At 42.4% G+C, this 23,124-nt stretch overlaps 1 protein-coding gene across 21 annotated transcripts in view; it reads right to left on the reverse strand.

Moving 5' to 3' along the window:
• Positions 1–23,124, reverse strand: part of TRPM3 (transient receptor potential cation channel subfamily M member 3) — a gene marked incomplete at its 5' end in the record, with an annotated part of 786,868 nt that overhangs the window by 254,157 nt on the left and 509,587 nt on the right. For all 21 annotated transcript variants that reach the window (XM_080819682.1, XM_080819679.1, XM_080819696.1 and 18 more), the window contains one exon: positions 18–97. In XM_080819682.1, coding sequence (XP_080675808.1) covers positions 18–97 — 80 coding nt within the window. The remainder of the gene's footprint in view (positions 1–17; positions 98–23,124) is intronic.

Here is a 23,124-nt window from a genome sequence, read left to right on the forward strand (position 1 = left end):
AGAAACAGCAAGATTACCTATGGGGGTCTTTGGTGCTGGGTATGATGTGAACACATTCTCTTTTATAAAATGCTCTTTCTATCCAGGATTTCTGAGCCTGAAAAAAAAAAGAAGAAGAAGAAGAAAGGTGAACATAACCTTGATGTATTCTTGTCGGGGAAGCAAATTTTCATAATCATGTAATAGACTAGTATTTCATAAACCAAATCGAAATTGTGGTTACTTCACACATAAACGCTGCATATAACAAAATCAATTGCTGCCAGTACCTGTTGATTAGGTTAACCTGGTAACATTGAGTCCAAGAAAATGACCATAATAAAAAAAAATGTTAGTGATGGAACCATATACAAATTCTTGATGATTTCTGAAGGCAGAGAACATTTACTATTTACGGACGAAATGAAAAACACGGAGCTACAGTATGTTTATATCCCCATACATAACAAATATTCAGGGGTGGAAGGAAACACATGTAAATAAGTATGAAGTTCTCATGGCTAACACCTCCATTTGATTTTCTTTGTGGAAAGAAAGAGAAACTGAGGTGCCTGGGGCGCTCAGTCAGTTGAGTGTTCAGTTCTTGATTTTGGCAGGTCATGATCTCAGGGTCATGAGATCAAGCCCCACGTTGGGCTCTGATCTTGTTGAGGAATCTGCTTGAGATTCTCTCTCTCCCTCTGTCCCTCCCTCCACCTCTCCAAAAAGAAAAAAAGAAAGAGAGAGAGAGAAGTGGTAAGAGAATTACAAAATTCAAGAGCTCTATGCCACCATGACGTTTTTTCAATAATCCTAATTAGCAGTGCTTAAATGCAGGAGGGAAAAAGGAAATGGAAGCATAAGGAAGATTAATGTCTTCATCACAGTCCAGAACCTCATAGGTAATGCCTCTGAAGGAAGGAAGATAGCACTTTTTTTTCCCCTTTCTTTTCTTTGTTAATTCCACATGCCTTTCAGCACAGGAAACACAGCTTCTTAGAATGGGCACTGTTGGGACTATCCACCAGGAAGTCCGGGCACTGAGATTGCGTTCCCAGAAGGATAAAGGAAGCTCCAGAAAACTAGACCATCTTTGTTCCAAAGCACAGTGTCCATCCCATAGCACTTTACCCCTTTCGTTACCAGTTTTTGAAAAAGTAGAGGAGTTTCCCATGAGATCCTGTAAGCTACTCAGAAGATTCCTTTTCTAAGCATTTAAGACGGAAGTTGTTAAAGCATCGTGTAAAGTTATTTCCATATGGTATCATCTTTTCTTTAACACAGCATCAGGGCTAAATTTATACTCTTGAAATATACAGGGCCAAAGTGGAACTTCATGCTTTATGTGGCCTCCATGCCCACTGCTAACTGTTACAAGCCCCCATATGCTGGCTGTAATTGATACTGACTCTGCCAAGGACCCAAACATCTATATAAACTGTGCCAAGGTCTAGTTTGCTCTCAACCCTTAGTCTCCCATCTCTCTCCTCTCTCCTGATGGAGGCTAGGCAAGCATACAGCACAGAAGGCAGGAGTTATCTCATATGACAAACAACATCGTAAAAGTAGCAACATGGGGGATGCTTGCATTTCTCAGTGTTTGTGCACTGTCCACACGAGGAGGAGCACCCAGCCTGCCTCCGAGATCCCTGGGTCCAGGTGGCTCTCTGCACCCTCAAACCAAAAAAGGTAACATTTGCAATTCTGTTTGTCAGCTGGGCATGAAGAAAGCCCCAGTGTCTCTTCACAAAGATTTTTCTTCTCAAATATATAGGAAAAGCAAGTGGCTGCATCTTTGCAACAGAAATGAGCTGAGCAGCATAGATAACCAGGCTTTATCTTTGTGAAAAGCCTGTAAGTTAAACTATTCACAGGCTGTGATTTTTCCTAGACACTGAATACTTTCATTGATAACATCTCTTGGCAGAAAGATGGTAAAAATACTCCTCCCTGGACATTTGAAACCAACTTTCCCTACATCTCGGGGAGCAGGAAAGGTAGAATGCACTTTCCTTTCTTCTTTGTGGCCCACTTTGGTGAGAATTCAGAAGGATCTTTTGGAGAAGCATCTGCAAATTTGGGGCAGTGCCAACCAATACTACCCGAGAGAAAAAAGGCACGGCAGTATCACGGATAGAGCGTGAGGTTTGCCATTAGAAACAGTGGCATGACTGGGACTCTACAGCATGGACAGAGTCACATAATTTGGGGGGTCCTCAGTTTTTCTCATCTATAAAATGGGGACAATACTAATAGCTGACACACCAAGTTGTTACCATTATTATTTGGGCACTGTGTTTCACTTCAAGAAAAGGGACCAGTGCTGGCTTGGTTCTGGTACTGAAAGTTCAGATGCCGATTCAGAGAAGAGCACTATGAACCTGCTCTCACAGTCTTGATTTAGTTTGATTTCTCTTTGTGCTGGGGATCAGAGGCTCTGAGAAGGCCTAGTTGGCCACAAAAAAATGGCATACAGAAAAGTTATTTAACTTCCCTGAGTCTTTTCTATTAACATGAGGATAATCATAGCCGCCTCAGAACACTGTTGTATTTACCAAAGCACATGATTCAGGGAGAGCACCTGGGACTCAGTAGCCACTCAATATTTAACATTTACGAAGGGCTCCTCCTGTGCCTGGAAATATGCCATGTATGTATGATCTCCATGGGTCCTCATAAGGACCCCATGTGGGAAGTACTACTTTTATATCCATTCTACCATTGAAGATGTTGAGGCAGAGAGATGCAGCAAGGACATTTTAAAGCCAGAGTTTGAGCTTGCACAGTCTGACTAGAGTTCACACACTTACCCACTCTGCTAAACTGCCTTTCCTAATTATATATTATTGACAGTAAATACCCTTGATCTGGGCAATACCATCTGGGCATGCTTGGGATTGCCTTGGTTTTTAGACAGAGTTGGACTCCTAGAGGCATGCCTTAGACCCAGCATATACTAGCACCTTTCTCTCCTCTTTCCCCCGCTCTGTCCCCACATGTGGAGTAATACACACTCTACTCTGTGTTCTACCTCCCTCCTTAGGATAAAGGATTGGGGTGGGACATTAGGAAGACATTGTAATAGGAGCAAGAAGTAAAAGAGGGGGATCATTATAACAGCTCTAACAAAGAAAGGTGATTCCAACAGGATTCCTAACTTGAGAATCTAGAGGACCACGACATAAGAATTAGACTTTCCAAGGACACCTTGATTATTTGTCTCACTCATGGATCCCAGTTTCAACCTGGAAGGCCCTAGAAGTTTTACTCAGAATTACTACACAGAGAAATTGCTAACTGGTTAGTTTTTAAAAATAAAGTAACTTGACTTGTTTCAGTTTAGAAACTTAATTGCCTTCTTGAAGCCAAAAATCCCACCTCACTGTTAGTGAAAGGAATGAAGATCAATTTCTATTTCTTACTACCAGCAGATTAACCATTTCCCTTGCAAAGGCATGGAAAATTGGGAGGAGGGTAGGGGAAACAATATAATAGAAAAAAAAATCTTTCCAACATTCATAATTGAATTCTTTTTTTTTTTTTTTGCAAAAAAAAGTATAAAACATAATAGAAAGAGCGCATGTATAACACATGAATTAGAAATGCTACAAAATATCGTGCATAATTGATTATGCTCTACTGTGGGCTTTGCTGTATTATGCTTTTATTCAGGTCTTCAGTGTGGGTAGATATTAGATTTTTAAAATTATTTTCTAGAAGAGCGTAAATTTGAAGTATAATCATGGTTTAACTTGTTCCCCAAACTAATTCCTTTTTCTTTTGTCCAAAGGCTTTGAACTGCTCTGCGTGAGCTTCATACTTGGCTTAAATATCCAAGTAAGTTAGCTCAGAATGTCTATCCTTGTTGTTAGAAAGCATGAAATAGTTTTGACATGCCACGATTCTCACTGACCCTTTAATTCTCTTCTAATACAAAACTTCAATGGACAGGATGCCCTAAAATCTTTTCTTTTTAAATTGGCTTCGGAAGTCTCGTGTACTCTTAGAAAAGATGGCTTCCATCGGACCTTAGAAAATCACTTTGTACGTTCTTTTCTAAAGGTAGAACAGCCACATCACCATGACTGAGTTCATGAAGGACTATTTTCTTTCTGGTCTTTCTGCATTATCAGTCATGTGTGATGTGTAATAGGGAAGTGGTTTCTAAGGCTAATAATTAAAGGACATCGTATTGAAAACAAAAACGAGGACATTCATGTTTTGAACAAAGTATCATGATTACCCTGAAAGAATAAAGTACTAATTTTGCAAGCAAAATGTACAGTCAATAAAGGATACAAATGATAGAAACAAACAAACAAAAGCTGTAAATATTGTCTCTTAAAGGGAAAAAAAGTTGTTACTTCACTTAGGCAGGTTTCACTTCTTTTTCACAAAGGTTCTGCTGCGAACAGTCATTCCCCCGATGATTCCGATGCTTCGTACTTCTGACTCCCACCCCCCCGCCACCCCCCCACCCCCAGCTACAGGACCAAGAACTTCTCCAGGCAGGAATGGTTGATAAGCACATACATCAAGTATATACTAAATCTGTCTCTGGAAAGTCTTGGAAACTGCTACTGCAATCTACCCTTTAGGAAGTTAACTTAACAGAACAACAACAACCCAGACCAGTAATGACAAGATGAGAGACAGAAGAAAAGAATCCACTAAATCTATAGAACAAATTGGAATTTCACCATGTTCCTTATCTTGAGACTCTCCTGTTTCAGATGAACGCTCTGTCCTAATCAGAACAAAACCACCAAAGACCCAAAGGTAATGAATGCCTGTATTCCTTTTTGACTCTAGCTTTCCTTCAACATCAACCTGGGCAATCCTTTGGTCTTTCTCTAGGTCCCCCTGATCCACTTTTGGGAGGCTGAACACGAAGAAAACAAGCCGAAATCATTTTACCTGAGCACTGACTCTGGGTGGTGGCAAAGGCAGTCCCACGAGCAGCTCCTGTTGCTTTCATTTTGCTGTGTCTGGGGCTGGTCATCCCGTTAATAATGCTCTTATGACCGCCCACTGGAAAAAAAGCCACTTGCCCGGCTCTTCCCCCAAGAGACGTTTCAAGTAAGCAATGAACTTGGGCAGATTAGCCCCTTGGAATGTGCCGCTTTGGGATTAGCCTCACTAAGAATCCCATGGACATTCCCTTGCAGCCCTCAAACACTGCTTGATTTGAACATCTAATCTGACGCCAGAAGAAAAACAAATCCCCGGAGAGATCGGATTTAACTGGCACAAGTCCTGACAGGCTCCCCGCCCCCCCCCCCTTTCCTTTTTCCATTTTCAGAGAGAAGGCTTCTGAAAGTGTGATAAGGTGTTCTGAGTTCTGAAAAGTTCAACTCGGGAAAGCAAACCCTTCTAAGGAAACTGTGTATTAATGCTCCGAGTGGTTCGAACACACAAGGGGCATTGTTCCTTCCTCCCCCAAAGAATGGGAAGATAGCGTTTCTTTAAAGAGGAACAGCTAACAACTCCGCGTGTTTCAAAAAGAATAGTTTGGTCCTCCAACCTGAGCCCAAGCAGGATGAAGTTGGACTTTGCCAGTGGCTTCCCACAACTTCTAAAATGTCAATAAATGATAAAACTTGTCTGATGGCACCTCCCGTCCTTGGTCCCTCCCTTGGAATTGCAAATGTGTGATTAGAAACCTACACTCTCCCGTTCCCGCTCCCCCGTGACAGAGAGGAGCCGTGAGCATTCCAGGATAGGGACGTGGACTGAAAGCAGTCACACCAGCGTGGTTTGTGACCTGTGGTGGCCCAAGTGGGAGCGTCTGGCTCACACAAAAAGGGCTCTTTCAGACATCACCCAGGGGTGAATTTTTCAGATAACAGTAGTTCTTACCTACCTAAGTGAACAAACTGAGAGAGAAAAGAGCTCCACTTTCAACAATACACGAGTACTTTGTAAAAAGTAAATATATAAGCATGTCCTCTCCAAAGGACTGCTCTCTCCCCACAGACAGAAGTCAGAGCAGAGAGGGGGTGTTTATGCTCAACAACCTGGGCTGTGAATCTGTGAGGGCAGGGCCACTTTGATCTTCATTTTTCCTGAAAACACCTAGTAGGTGTTACTTGAACGCTTGCGGGGGGTCATAGCGTGACCCGGCGGACTTACCCCGAACTTGGATGGAATCCTTCACCTTCTTCTTGCCTCTCTGCTGCTTCCAAGACTGATCTCCTTCAAACTCTGGTCTCTCACATACTGAGGTTCCCCAGACACAAGAGGCAATAAACTGCTTAGTGACCTTCAACCGAGGAGGCAGCCCAGTAAACAACTTCCAAGTGGAACGCCAGACTGAGCTTTACCATTAAACACAGCGCGGAGAAGTCCCTTCACTTGTCTTCGGGAGTTTGGCTACAGAATGGTTGTGGTGACAGCCTTGACGGTGCGCATCCCCTCTTTTCAAGCAGAGGGAACACTCCCGTGCGTTCTACTCTCAGGGACTCACCAGACATGTGAGCACACGAAGATGTTCATTGCAGCTTTATTTATAACACAGAAAAATTGGAAACCAAAGTCCATCAATGGGAGCCAACTAAACTATGGCTCATCGCACTTGAGGATCAGAATCCAGTTTCAGAAGACTAATTACCTAGAGAACTATATATTTTCACATTCTTATGTGTGAAAAGCGGGCATAAAATTGTAAGTGAGTAATAATTAGAAATTTTAAATCCAGACAGACATAATAGGTAGGAACTATACTAAAGTGGAAACTGTGGCTAATTTTTATTTTCTCCCTTTTGTTTTTCTATATTTTCCTAAGTTTTTTTTTTTCCCTGTAACCATATATTTGTAGTCATAAAACTATATTCTTTGTGGTCAGAAGGTTTCTAGTTCCTCCCTCTCCCCACCCCCACCCCCTCCCCCGGCCCCAGCTACGAAGCTTAAGATGACAGGAAGTCCCTGGGAAGAGCAGTTCAGGAAGTGACTGAGGAAGAATTCGGTCCAAAGAGAGAGGACCTGGCTGGCTTCGTCAGGAGAGCGTGTAACCCTCGACCTCTGGGTGATGAGGTGAGCCCCACACTGGGTTTTAGAGATTATCTAAAAAAATAGAGAAGTCTCCGTGGGGAGAAGAGGAGGATGACGGCTGGCGGGCAGGTGAGCATCTGAGAGATACGGGGCTGGTAGGCTGTAGACTATCGGTGTGATTGAATAAATTGGTTACAGGTGATCCCTCCCATGTAAGAAACATGAAAAATTCCGCTTTCTTCAACCTCCTTCCTCACCAGATGCTACTTCAACCCGTCATGTGACTTACTTTAAATCCTGAGTTCACTCACACTCATACCGAGCGTTTTAAATACTGCCCCTGTATTTTTCTCAATTCTGTTCCCTCACTCTTACTCATCCCCCCCCCCTTTTTGCTTACTTTTCCTTTACAGAGAGAAATATTTGATAGGGACAAGAATACAGGGCATCTCCTTGAACTTTATGCCAAAGACAAAAATATCACCACCAGAAGCATGAGCACTTTTGTTTAAGAGAAAGGGAGGCCCCAGGTAAAGTCAGGCCGATGTTTTCACGTAAAGCCACAGAGGATCTTCAGGACCCTTTGATTTGAAAAGGTAATTAGTTCCAAAGAGACTCGTAGCTCTGGGCCACCCTGTCCATATGGATCTTTTTAAAATCTTGTGCATCACCCAACAATGCAACTCCTGACAGGATGTATTTCCAGCCTGTTTCAGATGTAGTTTAGAGAGAATATAATTTGAATACCAACGAGAGGAAACCACAAGAGTAATGCTGGCTGTGGTGGTTCCTTAGGTAGTGGCGGAATACCTTATTCCCCTAGTTCATCATTAAAGAGAAAAGTCACACTTGAATAGAATATACTAAAAACTTTCCACGGGTACCTAACTCAATTTTAAGAATGGAAATCAGATTTCCTACCAGTAAAAACTAGGTTTTAAGATGGAAAAATGTGTATTTCACCATTCAAGGGGTTTTTTTTTTTGTTTTGTTTTGTTTTTTCTGTGATGTCCACATCTGACAACAACAGCAACAAGCAGCATGATACGGAGGAGGGGTCAGCAGACATTTTCTCGAAAGGGCCAGATGGCAAATCATTTAGGCTCTTTGGGGGCCACATAATCTCTGTTGTACCATTTGGCTCTCATATTGTGGTGTCGTGTGGGCGACACACGAACCAGCGCGCATGGCTGTGTCCCCGCAAAGTGGGCAGCGGGCTGGGACTGGTGTGTGCTGGTCAGCCCTTGGTACAGGAAAAGGGGGTGTTCGTAATGGGGTAGCAGGGGAGGGCTGGTGGGCCAAAGAACCAGGCTTTCCTGGCACCATTCCTTGCGACTCCCGGCTCTTCCTCGAGCATGTCAGGCAACTTGTCACCCAGATGCTTTGCTCCTGTTTCTTCTGCCCAGACAGCTGCATCCGGAGATCCCACAGCTTGCTCCCTGCACACATCCGGGGCCACTAAGAGACGCTCCTTGACCAGCTCTCGCAGGGCACACTGTGTCTTTCTCACAGCCCTTCACATTACCTGGCAGTACGTCACATCCTTACATCATTATTTGTCTACTGTCTCCGTCCACCCCTAGAATGGGAGTGTTGAGGACAGCGATTTTGTTTTGTGATTTCTGTCGCCCAGGCACCTAGAAGTGTGTTTGGGACCTCATAGGCATACGTAGGGACTTAGGCACCTTGTTGGACTTCCTTGCACATCAGTTCCTCACCTGTAAGATGACAGAAGCAGATGGACCTGTGTTTCCTAAAGGGGGACTTTAGGGTGGTACCTTGATGGGCATTTTCAATAGTTGGGTTAATGTTGAAATATAAGATACAGCCAAAGGTTAACTCCGCAACTTAACAAATGCTATAGCTCGGGGGACCTACATTTTCCCTTTCGGAGTCATGAAAAAATATTTAATAAATGAGAGTAAAAACCATTTGCAGATAAGAGAAAAATCATGACGCAACACAAAAGAGACTGAAACTGGGGAAACGCAGGACCGGTCCCTCTTAAGTGTTCCTTACTTTCATTCTGATGCTTGAAAATGAATATATGGTGGTCTCTAATGTTCAGAGTTGCAGTTACCTATAAAGTAGAAAACAATGCCAGAGAAACCTCATAAAACCAGCCGCCTCCAGAGAATGCTGCCACCAGCACATTCTTCCTGCAGTGATCGGTTCGGCAGCCACTCCTTGATCCGGTCCCCTCCACGGCACCCCATCCCCAGCATCACCCAGTCAGTTCAGTATTTAAACCTTTAGGATCTGGTCCTGGAGGTAACTCCGTCAGATTTGTCAATGTACCCCCGAATCTTTGAACATATCATGCTCCAGTAAACTGAACTATTGATTGTTCCCCCTGTGCACCAGGCGAGTTCAGAGTTCTCATCCTCTGAAGACGCAATCCCATTAGTCTGGAATGCTAAGTTCCAGGATCTGTACTTCGTAAATGCGTCTTTGGTCCTCCAGACTCTGGACAAAACACTGTGTTCTTGAAGACGCTTGGCTGGGCACTGCCAGACATAGTAGCTCATCACACTCACCGTTCCACTTCCGTGCCTTGCCCACACTTCCATTAGGGGAAAAGTCATACAGGCTTATAATTATTTATTTTCACATTGAAATTTATAATCAACCAAGGACCACACTCAGTACTCTGGGTCCGTTATGGTGCTACCTCATCTGGAACATGTCCCTTCTCCTTTCTATTTGTTACCCTGGTTTCTATGGGAATATGAATGAAAGCCTCATTTTTTAATAAATCGTCTTTGGGGGATAATTCCTTACGGACTGAAATTATTTGTAAGAAATTTCACTTTATAGTCTCTATACTTCAATCATATACACCTTAACACAAAGTTAAATTATATTTTGTCACCAGACTGGGAAAAGATTCAATAAGTTACACTTTACAATTACAAAGGAAACTCATTTTTTTATCAATGGGTCATGCCATGTAAATTATAAATGCATTCAGAATTCTTCCGTAGAGGTAACATGAATATATATAAGAATGTTAATCTCAAAGGCATTTTCACAAACCATTTAAAAATATATTTCCAGGTTTCTTTGGAAAACTGCTTCTTCATCATAAAGCAGCTAATCACTGCTTGGCAATAACATAAATTTCTAAAGAATTCTACAGTTCACAGAATGCTTTCCCAAATAGCATTTCATGAAATATTCACAGTAACTCTGTAAGGCAGGTATTATAAAATTCCATTACCCGAATAAAAAACTGTGGCTTACAGAGGTTACAGCATGCTAAAGTTACACATCAGCTGTCAGGCTTAGCCGGAAAAGCCCCAAGCCCTTGTGCCCCCTTCCACTAGGGTACAGAGAGCCCTGCATCCCTTAATGCTCTGTGACTGGTTTTAGGGGTGCCGAATGATCTTTTTTCTTCTTTGTAGTGGAATAAGTGCATTTTAATCATCCTGATCTTAATAAACGTATACATACATCATCAAGCCTAATACATTACTGAAATATTGCATGGGGGTGTAGGCTTCTATTTCAAAAGCATCCCAGTTAGAGTCCATTTGTTTGAATGTAATATAGCTCATTTCCTACCTGGTACCATAAACACTTAAAAGCCACATACCTACTCTGAGGGACTTTATTGGTTTCATTGACCGAAAAACAGAATCACAATAGTGCCGACCCTATTTCAAAGGTAACGGTAAGATGAACTTGACCAGAGAGGAGAAAATGCAAGAAGAAATTATGACCAACCGAACTTTGGGAATGAGATTTGACCCCCCCCCCCACCCCAACCCCAAAAACAAGAACCAGGAAGCTTAAAATGATGAGTTATTTGTTAGAAACGCCTGTGTGCACAACCAGTGACAGGGTGGGTAGGGGCAGGGAGGGGGTGGTCGTTTCTATATTTGTGGAGGCCGCCCCCAAGGGAAATACAACTTCATTTTCTGTGGAGTAAAAGGAGTGGGAGCCAGGAGACGTCCTCCTCTATGTTCTGAATTCTGTTTACCTTTCACTCCTCATTCCTGCCCTGCTCTGACTTTGTCAGGAGCCCAAGAAAAGAGGCTGAGTGGTGAAATGGAAACATGTTGTGTTATGTAGAAATGTGGAATTTATGTGACAAACTGTATCACAGATTCAGAGGCTAATTTCCATTTTGTTTACCTCTCTGGCCCTTAAAGGATAAAGATGTTGAGAAGAGGGTACGGATGGATACATAGTTGCAATCGTATTTGTAGTAGGGTTCCCAGGTCAGGATTCACTGCTAAGGAAACCAAGGCCCCTTTCCCTCTCCGTCTCTCTCTCTCTCTCGACATATAAATAAATACATAGACACCTAAAATTTAAAACACATACAAATATATATTCATATTTCTATATAGATAATATAGTCTACATCTTATGTTACTATTTTTATATTGTCCTCATATTTTATATTTATTTTTAGTTTCACATTTTATTTATAAAATATATTTCATAACATATTAAAATGTATTTAGAACATTTGCATATACTTCTAAATATTTGTGCATATACATATACATTTTTCAACTATTTTTAGTTTCTTTATCATCAGTCCTAACTACTTTAAAGTCTTCTGGTTTATCTGAGATACTGATTTATCTTAATCAAGGAGTGATTTCAATTCTCAGGCCAAACACTGTGTCCTCACAAGGGACAGACTTAAATCTGGCTGTGGGCTTTTATTTCTGAAACCCTGCTTTTCTTTATCCATTCAAAGTTGTTGAAAGGCAGAGCCCCGTGGAAGCCTGACTGGTCAGGAGTCCCGAGTTACCCAGCCTAGCCCCGGCTTGTTGACGACTATGCATGTGACCTTGGGGAAGTGATCTCATCTTGGTGATCTCTTAGATCATCCTCGGTTCTTAGAGCTGAGGATTCAGGGAATCAGAAACCAACAAGTCTGTCCTCATTAGTGTGTAGAGAGTGTGTGCAGAGGCATTTTCAAAACGAGGTTTGTTGTGTTTTGTTTTTTTTTTTAAATTTTTACCAATTCGTGGAACCATTATTTTTTCGATAACAAACAAAAATGTAGCACAGCATGAGGTTTTGTGCCTAGCGAGACAAAGTACATAAGGAGATTTGAATTAGTAAATAATCCCTGAAAGAATTCTCACTAGATGCCAACCATTCTTAAGAATGCCACTGGTGTATCAATCTGGCACACGTGAGAAGTTCTAATTCTGTTTCAGTAAGACTTCAAGTATTATTAAGACATTATTGCAATTAACTAATAAGTTGACATTTCTAAGTTCAGCCATTGAGAGAGTTTTCAGGACCAGAACTTAAGTGTTCTCTTGCTCTCCTCCACCGCCAAAGGATGAACCAAATCTTGGTGATCATTCAGGTCAGACTCTGCAGAGACTGCCCATGATTTTTCTTTCTTTCTTTTTTTTTTTAAAACCTAGCAATCAAGAATTATTTAACTGCAGAGGCTGAGATCAAGTCAATCCCATTTTTATTGTGAGAAGCAAGTTATAAGCAAACAGGTGCCGTGATGTAAATGTGAAAGTATTCCTATTAATCTCTGGAAATGAAAAATTACTAGATATTAATTTAATGCAGTGTAAATGTATTCTGTCTGATAGCCATCTTTCTCTGTCAAATTACTAGATTGCTAGGTAGGAAATAAAACCATCCACATAAATTCAGCCTCTGGTTATGTTGTACTGAGGTTTTACGGTGGTTCGAGGTTTTACGGTGCTTCGAGGTTTTACGGTGCTTCAAGGTTATGGGGCCTGGCTTCAAAATCCTGTCGGTGTCTTCCCTTACATTCTCACTACCAACCTAAGCTCTAGCTTTTTAATTTTTCTTATCTTAGTATAATATAAAATCTCTATGGAAGATTTTAGGTCCTAGAAGACACAGATCCATGTATTAGCTTTCTCTAAATATACCGATTTAAATCTGAGGCACACAGAAATGAACACAAACTCAAAAGTAGGTGTAAAAACAGTAGATAATGAGAAATATAGATTGAATCTCCAGTTTGTGTTCCGTGGAATGGCAACGTGATTTTTTTTTTCTCCTCTATTTTCTTACTACCTCACCTTACTCTAACGTAGAGAATTCTCATCTTTTTTTTTTTTTTTAAGACTTTCTTTATTTATTGGACAGACAGAGATCACAAGTAGGCAGAGAGGCAGGCAGAGAGAGAGGGGGAAGCGGGCTCCCCGCCGAGCAGAGAGCCTGATGTGGGGCTCGATTCCAGGACCTTGAGATCACGACCTGAGCTGAAGGCAGAAGCTTAACCCGCTGAGCCATCCAGGCACCCTCCTTTTTTTTTTTTTTTTAAAGATTTTCCTTATTTATTTGAGAGAGAGAGAGAGAGTGAGAACAGAGGGAGAGTGAGAGGGAGAAGCAGATTCCCTGCTGATTGGGGAACCTAGTATGATTGGGGGTGGGGGGAGGCTCGACCCCAGGCCCCTGAGATGATGATCTGAGCTGAAGGCAGATGGTTAACCGACTGAGCCACCCAAGCGCCCCGAGAATTCCCATCTTTGTTTGATACCAAAATGAATTTCCGATAGCACTCTTCTTCTGAAAGAAGCTATGCTAATAAAGCTATTTCAAAAAACATACTGTGGTGGCTTCCTAATTTGTCTCCCCATTTCACTGTCCATCCAGCAATCATCTTTTTTCCCGTCTTATTCAAGAGACTTTCTCAGAGAAGTTTTAGGTTTGAAGAAAAATTGAACAGAAGTACAGAGAGTTCTCTAATATTCCCTCCCTCTACCGCCCCCATGGTTTCCTTCTTATCTAACGTCTTGCACTGGTGTGCTACATTTTTTCCAATTTACGCACTGACATTGACACGTCTTCATTCTGTTAAATCTATAGTTTATGTCAGGGTTCCTTCTTTTGGTGTACAGTTCTCTGAGTTTTGCCAAATGCATAGCATCGTGACTCTATCATTGTCGGACCGTATGGAAGAGTTTTAGTGATGACCATTTTTTTAAAAAATTCATTTATTTGACAGAGAGCACAAGCAGGGGAAGCAGGAGAGGGTGAGGGAGAAGTAGGCTCCCCACTGAGTGGGGAGATGGACACGGGCGCCATCCCAGGACCCTGGGATCACCCCCAGAGCCGAAGGCAGATGCTTAATCGACAGAGCCACCCACGTGCCCCTAATGATGACCATTTAAAAGAACAGACTAGTTGCAGCACCTCAGTGGCTTAGTCGGTTAAGCATTCTACTCTTGGTTCTGGCTCAGGCCATGATCTCAGGTTCATGAGATCGAGCCCCGCATCAGGCTTCACACTGGGCATGGAGCCTGCTTAAAATTCTCTCTCCCCCTCTGCCCTGCTCCCCCCACATGCTTCCTAAATAAATAAATAAATAAATAATAACAATAAAATAAAATAAGGAATTAGCTCATGGCATTCCATCTCCCTGGCCCCCAAAATCATCCAGTGATTTCTCACTGCTTCTAGAGGAAAATCTAGATTCCTCAACTGGTCCCAAGCTGGCATACTTCTCACGTCCCCGCTCACTGCCTCCAGCCACACCAAGCTTCTTTCAGATCTGTGATCGCTCCAGAGAAAGGGACAGAAGAGTAAGAATGTCATAATATAAGTTAGTCTTTCATCTGAACACTACTTTTTGAAGGAAATATAAACAGATAATATTCACGACCTGAGTAGAAGGGGTTGTGGATGATTTGATGTTTCAAAACGTACATTTTCATAAGTAGCAATTCTCCACAGATGTATTTAACTTGATCGTGCGATCTATCCTAAGTTTCCTATCGGCACATGAAGGGAAGTGTGATAACTAAATTGGAAGTAGAGTCAGGTCATTAATCACTGAGAAATCATGGAGCAGAGACTAAATATCCTGTTACATCTACCAACTTAAACTCCAAACCCTAAGTTTGCAAGAGATCGTAGGTCCTTTCTCCAGTATTTAGTAAAAAACTACCTCCTTTCTGGTGAAAGACACCTTGTTTCTAGCTAATGATGTCATTGTAAAGGAAAGTCATAAAACACACACACTCTCACATGAAATTCCTGACTCTGGGATGCTAACCCCGTGTTAAAATACAGTGTGTGACCATTCATTAAAACTGTCACTTCAGGTAAAGGCATATAATAGACTGTCATTCCATTTGACTTTCACACACACACACACACACACACACACAATATTACTGTTTCTTCTGTTCAAACAGGTCTTTCTTCCTCCTTTTCCTTTTTGTTTTGAGCACCACATGTCCTACTGAGGTGTGCATTACCATTAAATACTGAGTCCACCTGAGGTCACAGCAACCGAAGAACAATGATGAGGTTCAGGACACATAGGAACGCACACTTGGGTGTGTGTTTTCTCCCACTTCAAATCCCAGGGTCGGTTATTTGCAAGTAAATTATTATGAGAGAGGGTGTGCATTTCACAAACGTACAGATCTAATACTCCACAGGAGAGAACGAGGTAGAGAAAACGTTTCTTTATGCTAACAGTTCTAATGCAGAAGTCTTTGAACAATCATTAAGAATAAAATGTAAACAAAAGCTTGGCGGTGGACTTGGTAAGTACACCTCATTAAAGTTTGATGCTACCTGGAGCTCTGACTGTAACCACTGCCTGGAGAGTCTGGAAATGGGCAATCAGAGCCGCATTTACCTCTCTTTTAATTAATTTACATCAGCATTCAGGAACATCTGCGGAACACTGATCATGTGCAACATTGTTTTAGTCGCAGAGGAAATTCAAAACTTTACAAAGACCCTGTATCTGCTTTTCAGTACCTACCGTGTGCTAGAGCAATGCTTCTCAAGTGACCTGTGGTGAAGGATCATTATTTAAAAAAAAAAAAAAAAAAAGAGTTCAATCCATTACAAACTGATAGTTTCATAAAATGCCATAGAATGATGCACATGGACTTTGCTACCCAACGTGTAGCCTGCGAACTAGCAGCACTAGCTGCATCCAGGAACTTGCTAGAAATGCAGATCCCTAGGCCCCACCCCAGACCCATCGAATCAGCACTCTTCCGAAGAGAGATCAGATGGATGAAAAGCTACAACAGGGGCACCTGGATGGCTCAGCTGCTTAAGCATCCAACTCGAGGTTTGGCTTAGGGCATGATCTCGGGTCCTGAGATGGAGCCCCATGTGGGCTCTGCACCCAGCAGGAAGTCTGCTCTAGAGTCTCTCTCTCTCTCTCCCTCTTCCCCTTCTCCTGCTCACACTCTGTCTCTCCCCCCAAAAAATAATCTTAACAAAAAAAAAAAAAGAAAGAAAGAAAAGCTACAATAACATACAATCATAGCAGTAGTAGCGGGTTTACAGTCCTTACAATAGCATATATACACTGGTCTAATTATTTCCTTATATTAACTAATTTGAACCCAACAAACCTGTGAAGTAAGTGCTTCTTTCGTGCTCCTTTTGCAGATAGGGACAATGAGGCAATAGAGGTCAGGCTTCTTGACCAATGTCACACAGCTAGGGAGCAGAAAGCAGGCACCCGGAATAGCGTGAGTGAAATAAGAGATGTAGAGACAGGCTGAGCAGGGATGCTCGGAGGAGAGAAGGGTCAGTGTTGGCCAAGAGAGGACCCGGAGCTGGGTCTGGAGGACAGCTGGTGGTCTCAGCATAGAGGAGGCACTTAAATGATTTTTGTTGCATTTCTTTGAATTAATTGACTTTTGTCCTTCGATAGTTCTATAATTTCCAGGGAGGTGGTTTCAATTTAATGAGCTGCTCTCAGGCTTTCTACTTTTTAACATTTAGCTTCAATTTTCCTTTCTTCTTCTCTTTCCATCTCTACATCCTCCTCTCAACTTCCAAGCACTTTGTGCTTTCCCTGCCTGTTAACGCTTTCTATCCCTCTTGATGGAATCCAGTTATTCTATATCCTCGGGCTCATTTAGGGCTGGGGCCGTATCTACTTGCCTTTTTACTCTCTTCCCTAACCCCAGTGCCTGGTACCTAACATACCCTCAGAAAATACTTGTTAAAATAATGGATGATATTACACATTTATCAAGAAAATGGTCAATCAACTGTTGATGGAGCATGCTTTAAAATATTCATTAATGGGACACCTTGCTCTTCTATCTTCCTAACCTGTTTTGCACCAGTGGAACTACTGAGCCTTGAAATTCTGGGCCAAATGTACCTGTCAGTCTAAAGGCATTGCCCCTGAACTGGCTGAGTGGGTACACTGGGTCGCCTGTCCGTGCGTGCCACGCATGCGTGCACACACACACACCCAAGCATGTCGTGTTTTGTTTTATGTTGTTGGAATCTGCTAGACACACTCCAAGTTCTGCTTTCACCAATTCTATGTTATAGAAAACATGCTGGAAAGAACTGAAGAGAGAGAAATATATTAAAATGTATCAAATCTCCATCCCTCCTTTGGTTGGCATTATAGCTTATTAGCACATTTGAAGGACGATGGGTCCATACTATCATTCTTGAATGCATGAGTCTCCAAATTAGTATTTTGGAATCCAAGAGAAAAAAAAAAACCTTAGGAAGGTTTTTGATTGCCATATGTTATTTTGAAAGTACACAAAGTCTTTTCTTAAGTGTCAGTAGATGTCATTATTTAAATTCAGCCATTGCTTAAGTAGTGTAATTGCCCATCAATTAGGTTTTCCTACTGAATTTAGATCATGTTATACCACTCTTTTGCTCAAAAATTTTCAAGTCTTAGAAAATAGAGGCTGACGGTAGATTGTGTGAAAGATAATTTTAGTCAATGCCATTCAAAATAACAGAGACCAGGACTTTTATTTCTTAGGTAGCCTTTAAATGAGGGTCCTTGCTAGCTTCTGTTCTACCCAAATAGAAAGTTCTCCATTTTCTATGTTAAAAAAATGAAATTGCACCAAAACAATCCTAAATGGCTGCATGTTAGCTGGTATTTGCCTATGTAGGGAGTTCTGTGTGTCCTGGCCAGGCTCAAATGATAAATTAGTCCATAAGACTGAGGACAACATCTTGAAGTGCTTTATTCCGCTTAATTCTATGGCTCCCTTTCTTTTGTCCTTAGACACAAATCCTACCCGCATCTGTACTGCTCTGCCCATTACTTAAGATTTCAGTCCTCATTGAGGAGTTCCTCAAGACACTGTTACTATCAACTTGAGCTTTGGGGCAGGATATCAGTCCAAGTAATTTGGAGAACATTGACGTGAATGCTAAACCATTGTTAGTGATTCTGTTTTTACAGTCCTCTCTTACCTGGACCGCTTAGAAAAAAAGAAAGAGAGAGAGAGAGATGCAATGATAGCCTGCTTGTGTTTCTGATTATGACCGAGGACAAAGCATTCCATTGCCTCTCTCCCTCTGCAAACCTAAAGCACACCGCCTCTCTCTTATTACCTCCCAAGGCACTGTGGTCTGAACTGATAACATGATGACAGCTTTGGATTCTCCGAGTATCATATGAAGGCTTGTTAGCTACAATGCTAGCTTGCTGTATGCAAAATAAAGCAGTCTGTTCAACTTTCTTTGTATAACAGGTGGCTGAGTTTAAGCAGTTTTAAATGACATTCTTGTTTGCCTTATACCTAAATGTCAATTTTCTTCGGATTAAAAAGGCACACTGTAAATTAACATAACTTTAAAAAGCACACACACACACACACACACACACACCCATTGGGAATTTTTCTGAGTTTAAGTAACGTGGAATTTGATTACACAGTGCATTCTGGGGCTCAGCCTCAGCACGTTCTAGACACCAGGCAGGCTGATTATGACTTAAGCATTGTTTCAATGTGATTTTGCAAAGGATTTCATTTAATGCAGATTAGTAACTTTATTAAGCTGTTGATAATTGAAGCCTCTTAGGTTTGACAAGTACCATCCAGCAAGGTAGATTAGTGGGGTTTAATTTGTTGCTCTCAAATAGCAAACAAAGACTTAGCAGAATAATTACATCTCCTCAGTGGGCTAATAAAAGGCGACATCACAATGGTGCTTTGGGCCATTTCTGCATTTCTGCAGTTTCCTTTGGGGCCCGGCCTTTAGAGCTCTGTGCATTTCTCTCCAGGACACCCAAATCTAGCACCTGTAAATTACCTCGTTTCAAGGGCAATGACCGATGAGGTCACGTGAAATGTGAGTCCTGAGCACAAATATTTACTTCAGAGCAGGCCGTCTTCTACCTTAGTCGTAACTTTTCCCTAAAACTTTTTGCCCGCCCCGTCGTCCACATTGTAAGTCTCTCGAGGGCAGAGGCCAAGCCTCTCATCTGATTCCTTAGCAATCAGTACAGCGTTGGGCCTGTAGCGACACAGTCTGTGTGCCCACCGGATTAAGGAATTGTTTCAAATAATTATAAAGTATGCTTGCTAATAACGTTATTGCCAAACTTTCAAATTCCAGGAAGTTAGTCTTAGAGGGGGGGTATCAGGTTGCTGTTTTAGCCAAAAGATTGAGTCAACAGAGGAAAGAGATCATATCAATGAGTGAAATGATGATTTATTATCTGAGAGATTCTTGGCCACACAGAGCATCTAGCCCAAGTCAGCTGGCTAGACAAATTAACTTAGTGTGTTAACATGCCCCAGTCCTGACTTTAGTGGATCTGGTGGCCTGCACGAAGAGAAAGACTCCTTATTCCCCTGGACTGCTGGGTCTACCACATTTCCAACAGGGTCACCAAGCAGACAGTGAAAAATGCTACACGAGGGGAGCCGACATAAATAACATTTCTTAACAGGAAATGCCAAAGCTGTTTGAAATGGCTGGAAATGAATTTCTAAAGTCAATCCTTTTTTCATTTTTTCCCTCTTCTATCTCTGAACATTAGAACATCAGCAAGACTGCAGGTGTGGAGACTCAGGTCTCAGGGACTGATGTTGGATTTTTTTCTCCATCGGCTTTACAGGCATCTTGCTTTTTCAGACTGACACCCGAAACCTCAAACTTGGCAAGCAATGCTGAATATTTGGGGAGATATCACTTTCCTTAAAATTAATTTTAAACTCAATCCCACTTCTCTGTCTCCCACTTCATTCTATAGATGGTATGAGGGCCACACTGAATTATTATAAAGTCCTCCCTTAAAGATTCTACTGAGTGACTTAGCAAGGATGCTTGGCTGCAAGTCACGGAAGCTATCCCCAGGGACATTATGATAGCATAAAGAGCAAAGGAGAATGAAACCTGATTCTGGTCTTTCATGTGAGTGAGTAGTGACTTTTTTCCAGACTATATACTTTGTAAATGATGGACCCTTTTCCCAAGGCAATATCCCTAGACACCTCCGTTTCCTAAACCACAGAACAGAATAGAATGGTAACAAACTTCAAAAGGATACATATGTAAGAGCGCTAAAGCCAGGAATTAGAGTCAAGTATTTACGCCAGTGTATTTCCTAGAGCTCTCAGTCAGTGCCTTTCTGTCCACATGCGGCCATTTTTATTATGGTACTACCTCCTCACCCAGCTGCAATATTCAGAGTGGAAGAGATCAGTGGACCAGTGACAGTGCCTGATTCCAGAGCAAAAAACTGACAGGTGGGCCACTACCTGTGACTTATGCATTAGCCCCCAAAGAGAAGCTGATCATTCGTATTCCTTTTCTTGGAAATTCGAACTTAGAAACTTAGAAAAAATGAGCCAGGAACCATGGTGAACCAATGCAGGGAAGTCTTGAGGGAGAGAAAGTTCCCGAAAGGCAACAAGACCTGTGCCTAAGTAGAAACTGGAGGAGGGGTACAGGCATCATCAGAGTCCTTTATAGGACTGGTGGAGTTACAAGCAGAGATGCTGTGTCTGAGAGAGAAACCAGGTAACCTACAGAAGACAGACAGATGGAGGGAAAGTCCTGCTTCCTAATCCCCCCCCCCATTTCAATTCCAGTCAATTTCTAGGCTCACAATAATTTCCTTTCTCCTGAAGTGACTTAAGTGTATTCTTGCTAGTGTAGCTCAGAGAGGTGCCAGTAAAATCAGATAAGCCAAGAGACACCAAAACACCTTATTTCTTCCTAGGTCACAGATCCAGCTCTCAAAGGCAGCATCTCATTTGATCTACCTGAGCGCCACGGTGGAAGAAACTGACATTCGGAGAGCAGAGGCGACTTGCTCAAGGTCACACCACTAGCAACTAGCAAAGCCGGGATTCAAACCAACAATTCCAACCCAGACACACCTACTCACCCCTCCGTGTGGAAGGCAGAGTTGGCTGGCTTCTAAGACTAGAGTATTTTCATCTCTGGAAAGGGGCTCATTTGAAGGACAAGTACAAATAGGCTGATACATTCTGCCTGTATCAAGGGCAGGGTCTGAGATGTTATTTTGCATTTGGAATCATGTGTTTGCGCCGACATCCATGGGTCTTGGCTGTTCCCAACGTTTCCCTTAATGAGACTCATCTAAAGGAACGTGACTTCCAACATTTGGGCAGTTTCTTTCTGGACTGTATTAGAAAACATAGTTTAGGGATCTCAGTAAATATAGGGATGGACGTTTATAGTGAAATCCATCCCCTTGGGGTTCCATCCCTTGCCCCAAGGATGCTGTTGACAACAAAGGGCTTCCTCCGGGGTCTGTCTGAGGCTGGTTTCTGGTGATCTCTTGCAGGGACAGTGCTCAAATGCAAACTCATCAAATTGCCTTTTGACAACTTGTTTTGTATGTTCTTTCTGTACTACAAAAGCTGTGATGATTCAGTATAAATAGTTATACAAGAAGAGGAAAATACCTATTACCTTTAATCCTGACTCCCATTAGGAAAGGATTCTGGTAACATGTTGGCGTATGTTCTTGGTAGAAAAGTATAGGATAGCCAAAGCCTGCAAGACAAACGTCCGATTTCCCCCTGGGACGCGGTGACCCGGAGAGAGCATGCACAACTGAATTAACCATTCATCTGAGAATGTGCTGACCAGGCATGGGAGGGGCGGGACTAGCGATGGCCCCAGCATGGGACAAAGCGTGCCTGTGAAATGTGGCGAAGGTGTGCCTTCTTTCAGGAGAGATGCGGCATTTATACAAATACCCCCAAACAGGTCCTGCATACAGAAGACACAGCTACACCTTTGTTTCTGCAACATCTGCAATGTATTTGCTTTACCTGCCTACATCACAAGCTGGGGGACACGGATTCTTCTAATTTGAGTGGTTAACAAAAATCAGGACAATCCTGGATTTAATCACAAGCATCCTTGACATGTTAGAAAACAAGTTTAGGAATCAGGGATTTGAGGTGGAACTCCTGCTGAAAAATTATCCCAGGAGCTTGTGAAAAATGTGCCTACGGGTCCCTTGCTCATGAATTCAGTGTCTGTCGGTAAGGTGGGGTTCTCAGCATTTCCATTTTTATTTTTATTTATTTATTTATTTTTAAAGATTTTATTTATTTATTTGACAGACAAAGATCATAAGTAGGCAGAGAAGCAGGCAGAGAGAGAGAGGAGGAAGCAGGCTCCCTGCTGAGCAGAGAGCCCAATGCAGGGCTTGATCCCAGGACCCTGAGATCATGACCTGAGCCAAAGGCAGAGGCTTTAACCCACGGAGCCACCCAGGTGTCCCAGCATTTCCATTTTTAAACGGCAACCACAGACAATTCCAGAAACAATTCTCTGAGATACACTGCTAATGCTTCCCCTTGGCCACGGGTTGGGGTCCGAGTTTCTCAAGGTTGGCTACTTAGGATTCCTTGCAAAGCACTGAACGCTCTGCTGCTGCCTTACTGTAGCCCTGTCATCCTGCTCCGACATTGTGACTAGAATTTCCCTACGGGCCTCTCGGCCCTCTAACCCCCTCCCTCGGCCACCCTCCCTGCTACCACAGAAATATTGCCTGAAACCAGTTTCTCAACCACGGGACTACTGGTACAACCTTGGTACTGCCACAATTCTTTGTCGTGCGGGGCTGTCCTGTCCTTGTAGGGGGTTAACAACACCCATGGACTCTACCCACTACCAACCAGTAGCGTCCCCAACTCCAGTTACAACAACCGCAATTGTCTCCTGTGATCGCACAATGTCCCTCCGCAGCAAAAGTGACCTTGGTTGAAAACCACAGTTCTTAACCCTTAGGGAAGAATGGGCTGGTCTCCTCTATTGTATAAATGTTTTCCTGTGGTGTTCAAGCACCTGTGTGACTTAGCTCCAAACCACATTTCTAGCCTCATCTACTGTTCAACTCCTCAATGCTCCTCACTCTGCTTTCCCAGGAAAACCTGACTCCTTCAA

Source organism: Martes martes (assembly GCF_963455335.1).
Source record: "Martes martes genome assembly, chromosome: 12".
Taxonomy (NCBI): domain Eukaryota; kingdom Metazoa; phylum Chordata; class Mammalia; order Carnivora; family Mustelidae; genus Martes; species Martes martes.